General features: G+C 59.0%; 1 protein-coding gene across 2 annotated transcripts in view; it reads right to left on the bottom strand.

Moving 5' to 3' along the window:
* Nucleotides 1-14,005, bottom strand: part of Cd247 (CD247 molecule) — a 61,337-nt gene extending 47,332 nt beyond the window's left edge. For both annotated transcript variants that reach the window (XM_027922888.2, XM_027922889.2), the window contains exon 1: nucleotides 13,836-14,005. In XM_027922888.2, coding sequence (XP_027778689.2) covers nucleotides 13,836-13,893 — 58 coding nt within the window. In that variant the 5' untranslated portion in view covers nucleotides 13,894-14,005. The remainder of the gene's footprint in view (nucleotides 1-13,835) is intronic.
* Between the last annotated feature and the right edge of the window lie 5,714 nt (nucleotides 14,006-19,719).

Raw genomic sequence — 19,719 nt, 5'->3', positions numbered from 1 at the left:
GGCCTACACATCCCCCAGGCCATGGACTCTTCATGACATGATTTACCTAAAAGCCCTGGGCCCAGCTCTAAGCTGACCTGAGCGTTCCCCTGGTGACCGTGGTGCGGAAGGGGTCTGCTACGCTGGGCATGTGGCTCTTGTCCCTAGAGGCCCCACGCACAGAGATCCTCCTGGAGCCTGCTTCCTAGGCTGCGCTGGGGACATTCTCTACGTCAAGAAATGGGTCCAGTGAAGCCGACTTATTTTACTCAGGCCCCCAGGGAGCTTGCTGACTCCTGAGGACGGCTTAGGATGACGGGCGCCGACGCTGCAGACCTCCCTTCTCCCAGGGCTTCCGAGCCCCACGAGGGCTCCCGCCACCCTTTTCCAGACTCGTGTTGTTCTTGGGTTCCAGTCTCTTTGCATCTTCCCTCAACAGGATGCTGGAGTTTTACTTTCCAAATCAACATAATTTCTAAGGTTGAACACCAGCTTAAAGTAGAATTCGCCACCCTTTGATTACAAGCAGAGACAGAGAGGTGGCCGTCCACCATGCGCAGGTCATTCATTAGCGTTACTGACCATCTGGGTTCTGTGGCTCCCGCAGCACATGTGATTTCTCCTAACTGCCCCCTGCTCTCCTATGCACACCAGAATTATTTTGGAGATGAAGGCGCTGTGTGTTGTGATGTGCTGTAGGTTCCTGAGAATAGAAACTACGATGACTAAACTCTCCGAGGACAGAGCAAACCAGAGAACAACACACGCCCTGCCATCCGGCCAGCTGGGGCTCACTTGGTTTTCCATTTCGCTTTGGTGACAGGGCTGCCTGACTTGAGGGTGCTTCCCCTTTAGCCGGTGCCATGTTTTTTTAAGCTTGGCCACCACCCACTCCAGCCACGTGGCTACCTAAGGAGGGGCCCTCAGGTGTCCCTGGTGCTACAGGATGGAGCCACAGAGGTGGGCAGATGCTTGCTGGTGGGATCACCTCTCAAACGCAGAGGTGGACACCCGGAGGGAGACGTGCTGGAGGCGCCGTGGACGCAGGCCTCTGGCTCTGCTCCCATCGCTCCCCACCAGGGGTGGGTGGACGCCTTATCGCATTTGTGAGTGTGTGTAACAAGTGTCATTGACCCTGACCCTTGGCGAAGAGCGCGCTGACCATGCTTACCCTCCGCGCGACCCTTCGAGGGGTCCAAAGGCGAAGGCTCCAGGCACAGAGAAACAGACGCCAGGGTCCCTGCCTGGAGAATCTTTCAGCCGGAAAAGCAAAGTGCAACTACCCGAGAAGTCAGCGGTACAGAGTTGATAAGGACGAGCCGGCCCTCGTGACGGCCCTGTGTGAGGACCTGGCTGGGTCCTCGGCCCACACTCCCCAGCACTGGGACATTTGCTCTCCATGAGACGCCTTGCAGGGAGATATGATGGCCCAGACCCAGATGCTCCCACGTGCCCTGAGGACACAGAAGAATTCCTGGCCCTAGTCAATGGGGCTCCAGAACCAGGCTCACAGCCACCGTCCAGCAGTGCTGACTGGACATAGCCGCCGTCCCCTGCCACAGCAAATGCCACTTTGTTGGGGTAAAGCAAAATCAGTGTCGCTGCCAATCAATAGTCTCCCTCACAGGCCTGTGTCCAGGGCTCACGGTCAGCGCTGCCCACCAAGGAAGGGGAAAGGAGCCGTGGAAACGCAGGTTCTTCCCCACGGTGGACAGGCCCCTAGCAGGGCTCCCTGTCCCTTCCCGTCTCCAGTCCTTTCTCCCTTTCCCTGCAGTGCCGCTCAGTGTCCCCTCCCAGGGAAACACCTGTTGGCAGCCTCTCTCGTCTCAGAGCTGAACTGGAGCCACAGCCGCAGGTGGAGGGCCTGGCAGCTGTGACCTGGAAACAGACCTCCTTTGCGCTCCCTCCCAGCCACGGAGCCACAGAGGGCGCAGGGGCAGCCCAGCTGCCACACTGGCCTCTGCTCCTCTCACAGTCTCTTGCCAGCTCCCCGCTACGCGGCCAAGATGCCAGAGTTGGAGCAGGGAAAGAGGGTCTGAAGCACCCTCTGAGGCGCAGAGGGGCCCCGCGGCCTGACTCACCAGCAGACTCATTCCGAGACTGCCGAATGTGCTGCTCGTGTTCTCTGAAGGGCAACCCCGGGGCTCCCGGGCAAGAGGCGCCCTCCCTCTGATGCGCACCTACCCCATCTTGGGGGACAAGGGGGGCCACTTATCAGCAGCCCCAGAGGCAGGAGACGTCAGTAATGGGAGCACTGGGAAGCTCTGTCCCCGGTGCCGGCCATTCAGCAGGGATTCAGGGGCCAGCAGGAGGGAAAGTCCTCCCTGAGTGACATCCAGTGACAAGACCCCTGCTGCTTGCTAGCTCTCCTCTCCTCTTCCCCATCGGGCCCTGTCCTGGTGACACCATCAGCACTCTCGCAAAGAAACCACGCCACCTAGAAGTGCCCTTGCCAGAGCCTTCAAAGAAGTCAGGAAGCATACTCTTGCATTGAAGTGAGAAATTAAAGCGTTGACTCAGATCGGGATTTCTGCAAGGGGCTTGTATGTGGTGCTAGGAAAGTTTCAGTGTCTCTGCACCCTGAGGGGGCATCATTCAAAGGGTATCCAAGTTTCAGTTCCTCTAGAAGCAGACCCAGAGGCAAAGGTTAGAGGACAGAGTTCTTTGGGAGAGATCCCAGGAAACAAGTTTGGAAGTAGGAGTCTGCAGAAGAGGTCGTCAGGATGGGCCCTGACCCAACATGGTGGCGTCCTTATGAAATGGGGACGCTTACTTGCACAGGGAGACACCCAGGGGAGCCCCCACATGAGAAGGCAGGCAGGCCAGGGAGCCCCAGCGCCCCTCCAGGAGCTGGGGGAGGCTTTTGAGTCAGGAGGCTGGCACGGCCAGCACCTCGAGTTTGAACTTCCAGGCTCCAGAACTCTGGGACAATAAACTTTTGCTTTCAAAGCCACTGTCATGCCCCAGGAAACTGATAGGGTAGATTCTGGGAATATAGCTTCTCCCCTCGAAATCTCAGGTTGGAACTTACTCCCCGGGAGTACTAAGAGGGGGGCATGTGATCTGACATGGGCGTAGAGCTGAGGCCTTCAGGAGGTGGTGACAAGGCGAGGTCCTCAGGTGGGTCCCCTGGAGAATGGTGGGGCTGTATAGGCAGAGGAAGGGAGACCAGGACACACAGGCCACGTGTGCACACCCCGCTCTCCACATGTGACGCCTCGTGCCACCCGAGGGCTCTCAGCAGAAGGGCCACCCCCAGAGGCAGCCCTTGACCTTGGGCCAGAACTGAGAGCCCAGCTATGTCTGGTCGCCCTGTCGTCACCCCGTCCGTGGACTCACGCTGTTACCCGAGCAGGGACTGAGGTCGGAGGCTTGGGGAACTGAGGCAGGCAGGAGGAGACGTCAGTGATGGAGCACCGGGAAGCCCTGTCCCCAGCTGGGACCTCACCCGGCAGCCATTCCCAGGGGCACAGCCCCTCAGCGCCCACCTGAGAGCAGTGGCCATCGGCTGAGGGCTGCTCCTACAGGACCCCAGAGTGCGGTGGCTCTCAGGAGGCCCCTGCCACCTGCTGTGCCCCAGATCACGTGGCTTCCCCTTCCTCTCTTCTTTGCAACTCTACCATCTGACGGTACCCCCAGGGTGCGTCCCTTGCTCCTCCCACAGTCCCCCAGGACCCTCCTGTCGGAGCCACTCGACAGTCCTCCCCGAGCCCTTCTCACGACGCTGAGAACCTCTTAATGGGGTTCTAAAGACGGTCAGGGAAGAGGGACCCAATCTGCACAGAAGCCAATGATTGTCCGTCCCTCTCTTCCCCCTGAGAAGGGGGCCAAGTCCTCCTTCAGGGACCTTAAGCCAGCATCTCCAAAATGATGCCCCTCTGTGGGCAGCTTAACACCCTGAGGGGCACAGCCTGTCCGAGCAGAGGGCAGCCCGGTCGGCCTGGGGGGGACGGGCAATGCCGTTCCTGAGCCTAGGTACATTACAGCACCTACGCAGATCCCCAGACGCCCCTGTGGACGAGCACCCGCCCTGCCCACCTGTGGGCACAGCTTTCTTTCTGCCTGCCATGTTCCTGGGAGAATCCGGTGGACGCCCTCCCAGGTCCTCCGGCCCCTATTTCCTTGTGGGAGGACCGGCCAGAGGGCCTAGGGAGGGGGGGCAATGGCCCGAAGAAGCTGGAGCCGGTGAGGAGACCAGAGACTCTGCTGGGTGGACGCTGCCTGGGGCTCCATGCCTCTTTGCACCCCGCCCCCGCTCGTGGAGGTGGTAGGCCTGCCTCGGCCTGGGCCCCGGGTAGGTGTCTGAGCCCACGCAGTGCAGCCACCTGCAGCTCTGTGGTGGCTGCCCTTCCGACACCAGGCCCCTGGTGCACATCTGAGACCACAGTGGCCAGGTCCAAGCAACGGGCCTCTTTACTGGCCCAGGGAGAGGACCAGCCACTTACTAAAGTCACGCTTTGGTGATCATTCTGCACCAACTTCAGGATGACTGGCCAACTGGGAGGTCATCTTTCTGTTTTTAGCTGAGATGACTCCAGGCTTGGACACTGCTAGGAAATGTCCAACCCAAACTTCAAAATGCCTGAATAGCCAAACCCTCCCCTCATCCCTCGGCATGCAGGAGCCGCTCCATGCTCTTCCAAATGGCCGGCAAGGGTTTTCTGAGGAAGTTATGGACTGAAATCAGGAGTTAGATCAGCTTCGAGCCTGAGGCTTTGATTTAGAGCCACAGCTGGAAACTAACGATGTGTTTTCTAAACTAACGAAATCAAGAAATTGCTGAGAAGATCAAAACCGCTCCCCGAGTCTCCCTCACTCCTCCCCTTCGTCCCCTTTGGATTTGGGGCATCTGTGACTGTAGACTCTTCACCGTCCACTTCAGCCCCCAAGGGGCTCCCTCTCCAAAGTGAGGTTCCGAAGCTTTGAAAATTAGAGACGCACCCCACCCCCATCCAGAGAGCTGTCCCCTGACGCGCTGCTCTGGTGAAGGGACAGTGTGCTTCAAGCCGCCTCTCCTGGAGTTGCGGACAGGCACGCTGCACAATGCAGCCTTTGCAATGGGCAGGTGAGAGCCAGCCAAGAGTTTAAAAGGGGATTTCACAGGCCAGGTCAGCAGGGGGACGGGTGGGTAAGCGGTGGTGGATACAATTATCGGACTTTCTGGGCTGTCCTTTTGAAGCCTCGATGCTTAATAAAAAGAAAAAGGATAATCCTCTTTGCCAACCTTTTGTAGCTCAATCTTTATTGTTCCCATCGAAGCCCAAAGAAAATGGACAAGATCCATTTTGTCCAGAAAGCATTTGTGTATTTTATATAGGTCTGGGCTTTGAAGCATTTATCATTAAGTGAGAGAAAAGACAAAGATTTCTCTCTGCCCGGAGGAATCAAAGGAGGCATTTCTGAAGCTCTTTAGTCTAACTCAAAATAGTCCCGGGTGGCATCCCCTCAGTATATGCTTCCTCTGCCTCGAAACCCAGCGTGGAAATTAGCAAGCAAGGCCGACGAACGAGGAAAATGAGACCAGCCACATGGGCAGATTCAGTCTCTTTGTGAAACTGAGAACATGGTCTCCAGAACCAGGAGGCTCTCTTGCCGGTGGGCTCCCCACTCATTGAACGCCATCTCCAAGGCGTGGGCCCAGTCAAGGGCTGACACGGCTGACCGCTGCAGGTCTGTGTTGACCAGAGCACATGAAGAGCTTCGTGAAGCTCTACTGGTGATGGGCTGAGTGGCCGGCCAGGCGGTTTCCGTGATCAGACCCAAGTGCCCCTGGTTATATCCACCGTCTCCATGGTCAAACAGGCCACCAGCAGCCACCATGTTGGTTTGCTTACAGAAAGAAAGGCATCAAACGCTCTTTGTTTTGGACAACACACACAGGATGGTCACTGTGGGGAACACTGGTGAGAATCTGGGGGGTTGGTGACATTTACTGCTGACGCCTAAGTTTCCTGAAACTCCCATGCACTGGGTCTCCGCTGTGAGAAGAGCTCACCCCCGAGTTCTGAGAACAATGATTTTCCACCTTCGTTTTGATTCCAGCTGTGGGTCTGGGGGATCCCCACACATCTGGGCTTACGTGAGGTGGTGCATGGGCTTCCACAGGGGGCAGGGGGATGCGGTCTGTCCTGGGATCTGGGGCAGGAAGGTGGCGGGAAGGAGAGACGCAGGCTTGCCTGGGAGCAGGAGAGGGTGCGGGCCCGGTCAGCCTCAAGTCCTAAGATCCGTTAGGGGTCACTTCCCTCTCGAGATCCCAGAGGCTCTCGTCTGGACAGAGTGCTCTTGTCCCATTCTCAGAACCCTGGAAGACGCTCAGCCACGTCTTCACCCTGCTGCTCACTAGCTGTGACGGCAGCTCTGAGCTCAAGGGCTTCGGCCTTCCACAGAGTTGTCCTGCTGCCCCCAGATGCCTTGTAAATGCACAACCACACACACAGGGCCACGGGCCTCACACACACACACACACACACAGGGCCACTCGCCACACACACACACACACACACACAGGGCCACTTGCCACACACACACACACACACACAGGGCCACTCACCACACACACACACACACACACACACACACAGGGCCACTCGCCACACACACACAGGGCCACTGGCCTCACACACACACACACACACACAGGGCCACTCGCCCCACACACACACACACACACACAGGGCCACTTGCCACACACACACACACACACACAGGGCCACTCACCACACACACACACACACACACACACACACAGGGCCACTCGCCACACACACACAGGGCCACTGGCCTCACACACACACACACACACACAGGGCCACTCGCCACACACACACACACAGGGCCACTGGCCTCACACACACACACACACACACACACAGGGCCACTCGCCACACACACACACACAGGGCCACTCGCCACACACACACAGGGCCACTCACCACACACACACACACACACAGGGCCACTCGCCACACACACACACACAGGGCCACTGGCCTCAAACACACACACACACACAGGGCCACTCGCCACACACACACACACACAGGGCCACTCGCCACACACACAAGGCCACTCACCCCTACAAGGCTACTCGCCACACACACGGCCACTCACCACACACACAAGGTCACTCACCACAAACACAAGGCCATTCACCACACACACAAGGCCACTCACTCCCACAAGTCCACTCACCCCCACAAGGCCACTCGCCACACACACAGGGCCACTTACCACACACACAAGGTCACTCACCACAAACACAAGGCCACTCGCCACAAACACAAGGCCACTTGCTGAGACACACAAGGCCACTCACCCCCATATAAGGCCATTCATCCCCAAAAGGCCACTTGTCACACACACAAGGCCACTCATCCCCACAAGGCCACTCACCACACAGAAGGCCACTCACCCCCACACACAGGGCCACTCACTGGGACACACAAGGCCACTTGCTGGTGCATACACACACACACCCCTCAGACACAGCACAGACGAGCACAGACATGCCACACACATCAGCACGCACACTGGGCACCCACCTACCCTACTGGGCATCCACCTGACCTGGACAAACCCCTGGGCTTGGCTCAGGCTGTGCGTGACGGAGTCGCCGTCCTGGCTCCCTCCCCCAGCCGGCATCTACAGCACAGGGGTAACCTGGCCCCCACACCCGTCTGCCCGGCTCTTCCCACAACAGCTCTGTCCAATTCTCCCCGTCACTCCCAGCCCAGATGGGGACAGGCAAGTCTAACTGAGACTGTCGTTCATGTTACGTCTTAGGCGAGCACGATTTGGGGCGGTGGGAAGCTGCAGAGAACAGGATGGGGGGCTCGTCTCCTAGACAGTGTAAGGGAGGCAGAGGGATCTGTGGGACCCAAACCCCAGAGCCTTGTCGCGCGACGTTCCTGGCCAGCCGTCCCCCACCCCTCAGTTTGGCCAGGGTAGCAGTGGCTACAGACCCTCGTCCCTGTGAACGTCCTGCTGCAGGGTCTGAGCTCTGGCCTCGCCCTCCCTCCTCCCGTTCCCTGGACCCCTCTCCAGGCCACAGGTGTCTGCACGGCTGCCTCTGGGCGCTCGGTCACTCTGCGGGGCCTCGGCCTTCTCAGCGTGGTTTGCTCTGCTCCACCAGGAGCACGAGGGGGGACCTGTGTGTTCCACTTCACCCCCAGGTCCAGTAGGAAGATGCAAGTTCTGACATAAGTAGAAGACAATTTCTTCCCCTCCTTGAGGATTCAGTAAAAAAGCCAAGTCTCCACTCCAAGTCTGTGTCAGGGAGCTGTTCCTTTAGGAAATCTCATACGCAGGCCGAGGAAGGCACATGCCCACAACAGCTAATCACAGGCCAACACCCCTCAAGTGTGATTTCATTTACATTTGTATTTCTACCTCTGCAGAAGGTGAGGGAGCAGGAACGAACTAAACACACACCAAGCTCCACCACATGCAGGAAAGTTCCAAAATAGGCATGTTTATGAAAAGTAAAATGGAAAATACTGGTTTACCGGATTTGGGGAAATGCGAGTTCAAAACTACGATAACATGTCAGGGAAAAACAGGTCTTTATTGACAACCCAATATTTCATGCTCAGCAGGAAAATGTGTAGTAAATAAAGATATTCAGCAACAAAATAATTATTTCTTACTTCAAGAATTGAGAGGAAACTAGAAATAAGTGCTTACTAAGGAGAATTCCATAAAATCTGCTTCGGAACTCAGCGGACGGACTCAGGATGGAGCGGATCAGCTGCAGAGGGTCCCAGGTAGGCCCAGAGGCCCGGGAAGCGTGTCTGGAGCCCATCTATCCTGGGCATGTCACCAAGCCTCACGAAAAGACCCTTCTTCTGCCTTTGCTGCCACTTGCCCCCCGAAGATCTCTACTGGACTCTGCAAATGACCGGCGGCCAGAGGGGCCAGCACCCCGCCTGCCCTGCTTTCTCCCGGCTTTCTTCCCCTCCTGCCTGAAAATTAGCTGCCGAGTGGCATGATCCTCGCAGACATGATCCTCACAGCCCAACGGACACTCCCAACACCTCCAGCCCTGCAACTCGGCCACCTCCAGCAAAGCTGGGCCTTCTCCAGCAGTCCCAAGTGGCCCCTCGCACCTGCGGCAGATGCCCAGCCTGCGGGGCCAGCGGAGAGCTCCAAACCCCGCCCTTGGCTTTTCCCAGTCGGGGAGTCGTTTTATAAGACAACCAGAGCAGCCGGAGAAGGCAGCCTACATTCTGCCCCCACAGCCTACCCAGGTGGGGCGGGGTCGGTGGAGAGCTCGGGGATTCAGTGTTCTCAGAAACTGCGATTTCAAGATGATGCATTTTGTAGCTAAAAGGGATGTTCAGCCCCCTCCTCTTCTCTCGTCTTACTGACGAGGACACTAAGGCACAAGGGGAAATTAACTGGTTTACAGTGACGGGAAGAAAATGGAAGCCAGTTAGGCCAGTGGTTCTGCTCTGCTCCTTCAGGAAAACGAGGCCGTGTCTGCGAAGGTGGGGAAACTGAGGCACGCAAGATGATGGCCGTAGATTTCCACGCACCTTGCACACAGGCCCTTCTGACAGCATCCCTCCACACTCCCTGTGGGAGACAGGCACCACCTCCGCATCTCACAGAGGAGGAGCAGGGCTCTGGGCGGGCTGCTGGCCCCGAGGAGGGCTGTGAGAGGCCCTGGCCCGTGTCCCTGTCCTCCTGCCTTCCCAGCCTCCTTCAGACGGACACAAACATCTGCAGTCCCCAAGAACCAGAAATCACCCTCTGCTCAATCGGATTGTTGTCAACAGAAGTCGAGGGTCCTGTGAAATGCTTTTTTTATTTCAACCCATTCTTTTAATTGTCGATCCTCGATTTGCCCAAGTAATTAACAAAAGCTACATCTGTAAAGATTTTCCTGCAGGATCCGCTATCATGACAAACCTCAGAAACGGCTTAAATGTCCAACAAGCAAATGTCCAACAGCCAAGAAAAGGTGATGGTGGTGCACGGAAGTGCCCAGAGCATTCAGAGCAGGAAGGCAGGCCGAGCCGAGAACAGCTCACACCAGTGTGCAGGAAAGCAGCATCCGACACGCTCCTGAGGAGAGCCAAGACCAGCAGCATGGAGACGCTGGGGTGGGGCGCAGAGAGGGAAAGGAGAACCCCTGGGCTGGCTGGTTATGGATTGAAACAGCGCTCACGTCCTTCCGTGATCTCATATTTTTATTAAATATCTCAGATGAAGAGAGGAAGGAAGTGATAGGTACCCGGAGCAGTTATTTCAATGCTGGTCTGTGAGACCGGCTCTAACCCTGTGTCTTATTTCCGTGTTTTGAGGCAATGGGGCGATTGAACGGTGTGACCTCGACTACGATCTACAAAGTCTCCGTTTCCCCTTGGCACCTTTAATCTGTTAATTATTTCTTTAGTCCGGGGGCGAAGGCCTGATTGTTTTCTGCTTTTCCATAGAATTAAAGCCAAATCAGAAAAAAATGAGCTTCTATCTCTATTTCTGAGATACGTTAGTTAACCACGTGAATTCATCTTCTCTATGGATCCAAAATAAACAAATAGCAGAATTTCCCATGGTCCGCCAAGAAAGTTTTAATGACCGCAGGATTTTACCTTAAACCAACCCGACCTCACCTGAAGTCACAGTCCACTCAAACTGCCTTGTCCCCTTCCAATTTCTTTCCTGGTTTTTGTTTAGTTTTGTTTTTAAAGCACTTTGTTGAATACTAAGTTGCCCAGAGGAGAGGGTCACAGGACGCCAATCCAGCAGGCCCAGGTAGACCATTAACGCAGACCTGACGGTGGGGGACGTCTGGATCCCCTGCTCTCAGCAAGCCCCGATGCTGCTGGGCTCCAGGTGCTGTCCTTGGGGCTCCAGGAGCAGGACGGCTCGTCCCTCGGGAACTCTGAGCGGTTTTCAGGCTGGAGGACGCGGCTAGGCGGCAGGGACCAGGGATCACTGTGTTTCGACTAACGGGTTAAAGGACTGATTTAATCATTTTCTTTAACCAGATGGAATGAATGCGTGTTCCAAATTGATTAAATTGACCATCACTCTCCTGCTGACAAGAAATAGCTTTGTCCCAGCAGAATTAAGAAAGCTATTTTGAACCATTTCTGAATACTGCCCACCCAGGGGACCCACAGGAGAAAAGGGACTCCCGACACGTGTGTCCTAATGCAGGACAGTTGTTCTGGTGCCTGGACCCTGCTAGGTAAAGCCCAGGGTGCAGTGCTGGCCACTGTTGGAGGTAAAAGCGTGGACATCCAAGTAAACCAAATCTGGTTGTTAGAGAACAAAAGCAAAGCTGAGAAGAGCAAGTGACTACAGCCGGGTTCCATGCCTCGGCCAGCGCCCAGCGCCACTCTGGGAGGTGGTGAGTGGCAGCAGACGTGGCCTGTCACCCGCAGGACAGGCACCAGCGGCCTCTCTGGGCATGCAGAGCCCAGTGCAGAGGCCAAGGCAAAGGGACGGCGGTGAACTTGTGCTGCGTCACGTCCACGCTCCTGCCGGTCCTCCAGCAGCCTGACCGAGGCTTGGTGTTGCAGATGGACACACTAGACACGCAGGCACCCGCACCACCAGGCCGCCTGGGCGGGTTCTGAACAGACCAGGTGGTCCCAGCTAGGATCCCAGTGAGACGCAAACGGATGTCCCTCATCCTCGGGCCACCCTGAGGGGGGTCGCGGGGCCACACTATTTCTGATTTTCTCCCCTTTCCATATTGACATTATATATTGTTTTCACTTTGGGGAAATCTTAAAAATTTAAATTCAAAATTCCATGAACATCCCAAACTCCAAGCCTCCTTTCCCCCCGGCCAATGTGGGATCATGGAGTGCACCCAGAATTCAGAGAAGGGGTGAGCTAGGTGCCAACAGATGGGGGAGATGCCGCTGCGGCCTTACAACGCAATCGGAATGAATGGAGAACCCCAGCGGCGGGTTTCCTCTCCTGTGCCTAGGTTTACAAGAGCTCAGTCAAGGTGTAATAGCACTAATTGGTGCAAGTTCTCTAACTGGCTCATACACGCAGGGCATATTGCATTCACTTTCCACCTCACATCTCTACTACCTTGACTTTAGAGATAAGAAAACTGAGGCCCAGAGAGGCTCAGTAACTTGCTAAAGTTGCACAGACAGAAAATGCTGTGGTTGGCCTGACTCTACCAAGTCCAGTGACTTCCTAAAGCAGAGCTGCTCACAGCCCTGGGGCTTCATGTCCGAGCTACGTCTTTTCACTAAAGAAAGCACCAAAGCTGCGCAGACCCCCGTGCATTCTTGGCCATGGTGGGGCAGGGAGTCGGGCACCAAGGAGCCAGGGTCACAGCCGTGTGCTGCGCACCAGGCAGGCCATCCTGGTCCTTCCGGCCTAGGCCCTGGAGGCCGCCTGGGCAGGTTCTGGACAGACCAGGTGGTCCTGGTCAGGATCCTGGTGAGTCGCAAGCGGGACAGGCCTGGTAAAAGCCCATGTTTGAAAGCGGCTCGGGGACAGGTCACAACAGGGCCCGGGCCGGGAAGGCCCCACTGCTGCTGACAGCCCTTCCTGCAGGGGAGCACTGAGGCGGCCTCAGGCGGCCCCGGGCGTCTGTTTATCAGCCTCTCTAGAAAGAGCTGATGGTCAGGCTCGACACAGCAAGGTCCTGAAAGCGAGAACCCTTGCCCCGCCCTCTGGGAGTGGGCTTTGCTCCCAGCTCCTGGCAGCCGCGGGCCCTCGCAGTCTGCTCTGTTCCTTCTGACTCCACTGGGCCTGTCCTCAGCCCAGAGCCCACACAAGCCGACCAGCTGGGAACTGCAGGCGAGACCTCCCTCCCGGCCTCCCCAGCCTGAGGCCTCCAGCTGTGCAGGATCCTGGCTGTTGGGACCTCCTTGTCCCCTGCACACAGGGAGGGGCTGCCCGGCTCCACCTGGTGCCCTGGCCCACAGCTCGCTGTGACTCACACCCTTTCTGAGAAAAGCTACAATATCAGAGAAAACCCCACGTCCTGCAGCCCTGGCAGCCGGCGAGGTGCCAGCCCAGGGCCAGGCCATGCTGGGGGCCTCGCCTGCCCTCCCGGCACCTCCCTCGTGGAGGCAGCCCCACTGCAGAAGGACGGTCCTAACTCCCTTCCCTGCTCCCCAGACCCACACAAGTGAAGCTCGCCCTGTTGGCAGAAGCAGCCTGACGCCCTCTGGGCAGGCGGCGGCCTCCTTCCTCTCCAGGGTCTGCGCTGGGGAACATGGGACGGCTGGACACAGACGGCCGGCCTCCCAGAGCCCAAGTCCTCCCGCTGGCCCCTCAACAAGGCCCGTCTCTCGTGGTTCCCTGCTTCTGTCTCTGGCCGGGGAAGGGAGTGTCCTAGTGCGGCCCTGGCCGTGAGCGTGACAGGACCCTCTGGGTCCAGAGGTGGCAGGCGCTCTGTGGGGCTGCAGCTCCTACTTCCCACACCTGCCGCTTCCCCCTCCTGGGCCTCTCAGTCCTGGCCAGGAGTTTCAGGCCAGTGACCGGTGCCACTGGCTGTGACCCTGCCTGACTGGCTGGTGACATGTCCTCTGTTGGCAGAGTGAGGGTGCCTGCTCAGGATGACGGGAGGGGACGGTGGCCGGAACGTCGCCGTGTGAGGCAGCCTCGCTGACACCGGGCTGGCCTCTGCTCCACACTCCCTCTGTCCCAGCTGGCCGGCCTGAGGCTCTCGGGCCTCCTTCCCTCGCCCCCTCCTGTCTCTTCTGATGACCAGGCGATCCATGCTCTGGGCAGCTTGACCCTGGGCTGCAGTTTGGATCCAGGGCTTCCCTGCCCTTGACTCTGGGAGAGCAGGAGGGGGCAGACACCAGGCCCTCACGCCCTCGAGGACCCCAGCACACGGCCTGAGCTCGTGCCGCCGGGCAGCACCTTACCTGTAACTGGGCACCACACCTGCAGGATGGCCGCGATGGCTAGCGCCTCCCACTTCATCTTGTCCTTTCTCCCAGGAGATGCGGGGCAGAGGACGATGGCAGAGCAGCCTGGGCTCTGAAGGAGGCCCTGCCGCTCTGTGTGCCTCCGCCTCAGGAAGTGGAGGGCCGCGGGCCTGTGAGAACTCTGCCCTGGCTCACGGCAGGAAGCTCCGAGGCTTGAGGTCGGGGGCGTGTTTACATCAGCCGGCTGGAGCCTGCTTTGTCTCTGGTCTGACCCTCGTTCCGTCTCTTTATTGCTGGCTAGTTCTTGTCCCACGTGTATCCACTTCCCACCTTGATGGGCAGGTCAGTCCCAGCGCTCGCTCGGGAGCGCGGTCACCGTTCTGCCAGGCCCTCGACTGTTTCGCGGAGGTGGGGAAAGGGCAGAGCTGGATTCAGAGTCGGGCTGAATGTGAGATGAACTGCTGGGCTCTGGGGACATCTCCACCTGCCCCTTGCTTGACCCTTCAGAACCACCCGAAGGCTGCGGCCTCAGGAGCCCCCCAGTGGGCCAACAGCCCATCCCTCGTCCACACCTACCAGGCCACGCTGGCCAAGCCTCTGACACTCCCACGAGTCACGGGCAACTAGGAGATTGTTGAAGGGACAGAATTGATGGCAGTGTGACTCGTTGATAGATAATTAACACACTCAGTGCTCCTCGTCAACCTCGGGGAAGCTCTGTTGGCCCAGCACGGGTCACAGGCTGCCCTCCTGATCAGTCATGGCCTTCAGGAGGACAAGACCCGGGCCCCCTCGCAGAGCCTCTGTGACAGGAAAGGGAGGGGAGGATGGGCACACAGAGGCAGGGCTCTCCACTCTGCCCCGGGCCCTGGGGAGCACTGGGGGCTGGTTGGCTCCTGGAGCGAGGCCCACACTTTGCAGTGGAGGAATCAGGCAGGGGCAGGAGGGAGACCCTGGCGGACACCTGGCCAGCAGCCGGAGCGCCTTCCAGTAAGTGATGCAGACGAAGCCGCTGTTGGCCTGCCCGCCTCTCACGCGCCTCTCGGAAACTGCAACCTCATTCCCCTCCAAGGAGGCCACACTCCCATAGCCTTGGTGGAGGGCTTTGAGAGCGGTTCCCACTGCCATGGGCTCCATTGTAGGCCGAGTCCTCCCACTGGCCAGTCAAAGCACCATATTCTGCAGTTTACAAGGATAGTTCAGAGACAGGCTCCGTGGCACACGCCTACAATCCCAGAGACTCGGGAGGCTGAGGCAGGAGGATCCCAAGTTCCAGGCCAGCCTTAGCAATTTAGCAAGACCCTGGCTCAAGACCAAAAGTGTTGGGGATGCAGCTTGGTGCTGAAGTGCCCCTGAGTTAACTCCCCAGGACAGAGGGGCGGTGGAAGCCCTCTTCCAATTCTTTCTACAGCTCCTGGGAGGGGCACCTATTTCTTGGAGAACAGAAGCGGTGGGGACAGCACCACAGCCATGGCCAGGAGCAGCAGGCTGACCCTCAGGTGTCTCCTTCTGGGGTCCTCAGAATCGGGAGGGAAGCCTCACCCACAGCGAGGCCAGAGGCTGTCTGAGGAGTAACAGGGTCTTCCCCAAGGGGGCTCTGCCCCTTCCCACAAGGCCTTGCACTTGAGAGTCCCTCCCTGGCTTCTGACACTCCCGAGTGCCCACTGTGAAGACCTTTGTCCAGGCTGCAGGGACAGCAAGCCACCTCGTAGTTCCCTGACTCCCAGGTCATCAGAGACCATGCACGAGAGGGAGGGCTGGCTTCTGTCCTCAGCGTTACAGAGTCAGCCCCTCCTGGGGCCCCCTGATGGGACAGCCCCTGAGCCCCCCACCTCTGGCCAACATCCTGAGCCGGCGTCCAGGGCTGCAGGCCACGGAGGTCCAGTGCCTGCTGTTTCCCTGACCAAGTGCTTTCCCAGGGGCCACCACGCGCAGGGACAGACCCTCTGGGCCTGGGTGCTTGTACTGCGCTCTGCGCCCCCCACCCCCAGGGGTCCCTCTGCCTGAGGCCTTTCTCTACTCTCCTCCTGACGACCTCCTTTTCAGACCTGGTGCAAACGCCCCTCACTGTGCAGCCTCGTCCACACCTACCAGGCCACGCTGGCCAAGCCTCAAAGTCCCCTTGTGCTGCTTCTGCAACGTCTGCCACTTCTCTGCCCGGGCAGCGTGCTGAAGTGTGTGACCCCCCAAGCTCTGCCGAGGCCTTGATCACTCTTCTCCAGGGCCCAGGGTGCGGTGGGATTTAACAGGGTGGAGAAAGGGACCCCCCACTCCCACCTGGGGGAGGGTCAGTCCCTGGGGCCAGAGGCCAGGCCTTAGGCAACTTGAAGGCCCAGAAGTGAATGCAGAGCTCAGTGGGCACCCAGGGCTGTTCATCTGGGGTCCCTGCATGAACCAGCGGCAGGAGCCCACCACTGTCACAGAGAGGGAGGGAGGGAGGGAGGGGCAGGCTGGGGAAGGGGGCCAGCCAGCGGCACCCGCTCTCTAAGGTGCTGAATACGGGCTACACGAGGCTCCCGGCCACTTCCATGACCCTCTCCTGTCCTACCAGAGCTGGAGGAAGGGCAGAGCCCAAGGGGTCCCCACCGGCTGGGACTGAAGTCTGAGACAATGGCCAGACTGTCTGCCTGGCTTGTGGTGTGGCCCATGGGTGGCGGCGTGTGGAATGTGACTTCAGGCCCCACAAAGGATCTCCTAGCCCTAAACAAGACGGCCTCCCTCACCCTTCCCACCCACACTCCGAATCCACACCCGGAGAGTCAGAGTCACTCTTGTAGCTATAATTGGTGGCATGCTGGAGCTGCCTGTGTCTGCCCACGAGCTGACGGTCAAGTTCTCAGGAAAGTCTCTAGCTGGTTGTTACATCCCCGGCAGCTTGAACCTGGCCAGGGGAAGCCGACACCAGACCCACCCCACTCCCGGGCACTGGTTCTTAGGCCCTCGCAGCACAGCGCCGATGGAGGACCCTGTCCTTCCAGCCAGGAAAGCAGACCTCATCAGTCCCCCACCCGCGTGAAGGGCCATAGATGGTCCGGGTAGATGGGACGGAATTATCTAGTCGAACCCCTTGTTTTGCAAGACGAGAATCGAGACCTGGAAGGTGAAAGGACTTGCTGGGATCCTCAGCTGCGTCAGAGGCCAGCCTGCGTCTCGGTGCTGGCTTCCCAGGAAATGGGCTGCGGGGACGATGGGTTTTCCAGGCCCAGCATCCCTTCTCTCTCTGCCCCCATCCCAATCAATTCTGGCCCAGGCGTGGGGTTCAGGTGGCTCGCTCACAGCCCTGCAGCCCAGGGGCGTCCCGGGACCCAGGCCTGGCCAGTCACAGCTCTCTGTCCATCAGCCACTGCGATGATGGCGGGGAAGAGCACACAGTGTGGGGTGCTTTTGCCTGTCCAGCATCAATGCCCCCATGTCCTGGTGACAGTGCCAGTTTTGCTTTGAAGCCTTCCCTGGTGGCCGTGATCCTGGTGGGGTGGCCAGGTGGAGCCAGCTGGCCGCTTCCTCTCTGGACTTTAAATCTTGAGGGAAACAAAGCCTGGGAACGCCCCTAGCTTCCCCGTGCGCGGGCGGCCCCAGGAGCTGCTCCTGGCTCTGGGGTCTCGGGGAATCTGCTCCGGCAGCCCTGCTTTTGGTCTGCTCCACTGAGCGGCTTTCTGTTGCTTTGCAGCCAAAGAACGGGACGTGCACGGGGTTCGGTGACTGCATTAGCTTTCCATGCCACACAGCAGGTGCCCACATGCTTAGTGGCCCAAAGCCGCTCAGGGTTATGACCTCACGGTACTGAAGCTGAGTTCTCTTCCCTCTCACCTACACGAGTGAGGTCCCTGTGTCCTGCTAGCTGTTGGCCAGGGGCCACCCTCGGATCCCAGAGGATCCTGCACTTCTTTGCCCCCTCCGTAGTTCCCAGGGGGGACGTTTGCTTTCTCCCCATAGCTCTGACTTGCTGCCCAGCAACCAGCCGGACCAAACTGCCTGGAAAGGGCTCACCTGATTAGGTCAGACCCCTCCAGCTACCTTGCCCTTTGCCCCGTAGCTCAACAGAAGCACAGGAGTGCTAGCTCTTCTGTGGACGGTTCCTCTCCCAGCCAAGGAGATCACGTGGGCATCTGCAGCAAGGTGAGGGAAGCCCGGCGGCCATCCTGCCTCCCACAGAAGGAAACTCTACTCCCTCGTCTGCGAGGACGCGCTCCGCGGCTCTCCATCTTTCTCTCCAGTAGAAAGATGCCCAGGGAAGGGGCCAACACAGGGGACAGCAGAGCAAGAGCCGTCAGCCCAGGGGCACACACCCACGGAGACCCTGCTGAGCCAGGCCAGCAGCCTGCCCCACGGGCTTCCCCACCCACTCACGAGCCGGGAGCTTTGGTCTCAAGGACCACAGATGCCGGGATGCCTGCCGTGGGCACCCTGCACTCTGGCCTGGCCCCTCACTCCGTGGGACCAGCGCTCTCCACTGGGGGCAGATCTCCCAGGGAAGCACGGCCCTGGTGGACACCTCAGTCATTGCACACTGTTGCCAGTGAATCTTCCTGATGACGGAGTCAGGCAGACACTCCCCACGAGTCCCCTGGGCAGTCAGGAAACGAAAACGCGCCCAGGTCACAGGGCTGGCGGTGGCTGTGGAGGTGGGGTCCCACGTGTCCTGGTCCTGGGTGCTGGGGCTCGGGCTTTAGAGCAGGCAGGTGTGAATTCCTGCCCACCTCTCAGGAGCCGCCCAGCACCTGAAGGCCTCGTCCACGGGCTCTGCCGGCCACCGCCCTGCGCTGGTGCAGGAAGGAACGAGTGAGTAGGCCCCGTGCCAGGACACAGATGCAGGGGAACGTCGGCCCCCGCGTGCCCTGGGAGAGGAGAACACCAGGGACAACAGCAGGGGCTTGTCCAGAGTTCCTCAGCAGGAGCGGGGCAAAGACCTCCCGGAGTGCTGGGCCCAGAGGAGGCGTGGCCGCAGTCTCTGTGCAGAGTGGGAGGTGCAGACAGCCCTTCTGCTGGAGGGGGCCGTGTCCCCGGAGCAGGCCGCTGAGTGCCTCACCTGTGCCTTCGGCTTGAGCCCAGGCTGGACTTGAGTGTCCGCCTCACACTGGTAACAAACAGATCAGCCCCAGGGCACCCAAGCACACACCAGCTCACCCCCCAAAATGAGGCCCCCAGGGCAGCTGAGGGCCATATTGGACACCCTCACAGGGGTGTCTTAGCAAGGTCCTCGCCTCTCCGAGGCCTTTTTATCCCCCGCTCTGACTCCTCCCCCTCCCCCCTGCTAGAGTGTGACCAGCCGCCGTTTCGTTTCGGGAATGGACCAGCCTGGGCCAGGGCCCAGCTTCTCCTCCTCTTGTGGGCAACCTTGACAAGTCACTTTCCCGCTTTGGGCCTCCTGGTCTCCACTGAGACGCTGGGTGGACAGGACAGGACAGGACACTGACCTAGCAGGCCATGCTGTGTCCACTGCAGGTATCGAAGCTGTACTCTGCCTGCCTCTCCCTCCCTGTCCCCTCCACCCCACCAGCTGTTCCCCCTGCAGAGGGAAGGGCCACTGTGTGTCCAGGGCTGTGTCCCGGGCTCTGGCCAGCTCAGGGCAGGAGCAGACAGCTGGGCTTCCACGCAGGGTGCAGCTCCATGCAGGTCACATGTTTGTCATTCCCAAAAGGATGACAGAGGGGAGGTGGCTGGGAAGTCCTCACTGACCTGACCTGGTCCCCATGGAGCTGTGGAGAGGCCAGCATAGCCACCTCACACCCTAGGACAAGCCTGCGGGGCCACCTCTGGGGACTGCCCATCAGGGTCCCACGGGTCCCAGCCCTAGCCCTCAACACCTCCTGGGGATGCCCACCAGCCTGAAGGGGGTGTCTCAGGAGATTGGGATGAAGCCCCACTTCCAGAGGAGCAGGGG

This window comes from Marmota flaviventris, chromosome 12 (assembly GCF_047511675.1).
Source record: "Marmota flaviventris isolate mMarFla1 chromosome 12, mMarFla1.hap1, whole genome shotgun sequence".
Taxonomy (NCBI): domain Eukaryota; kingdom Metazoa; phylum Chordata; class Mammalia; order Rodentia; family Sciuridae; genus Marmota; species Marmota flaviventris.
This window is presented reverse-complemented; position numbering and strand designations above follow the sequence as displayed.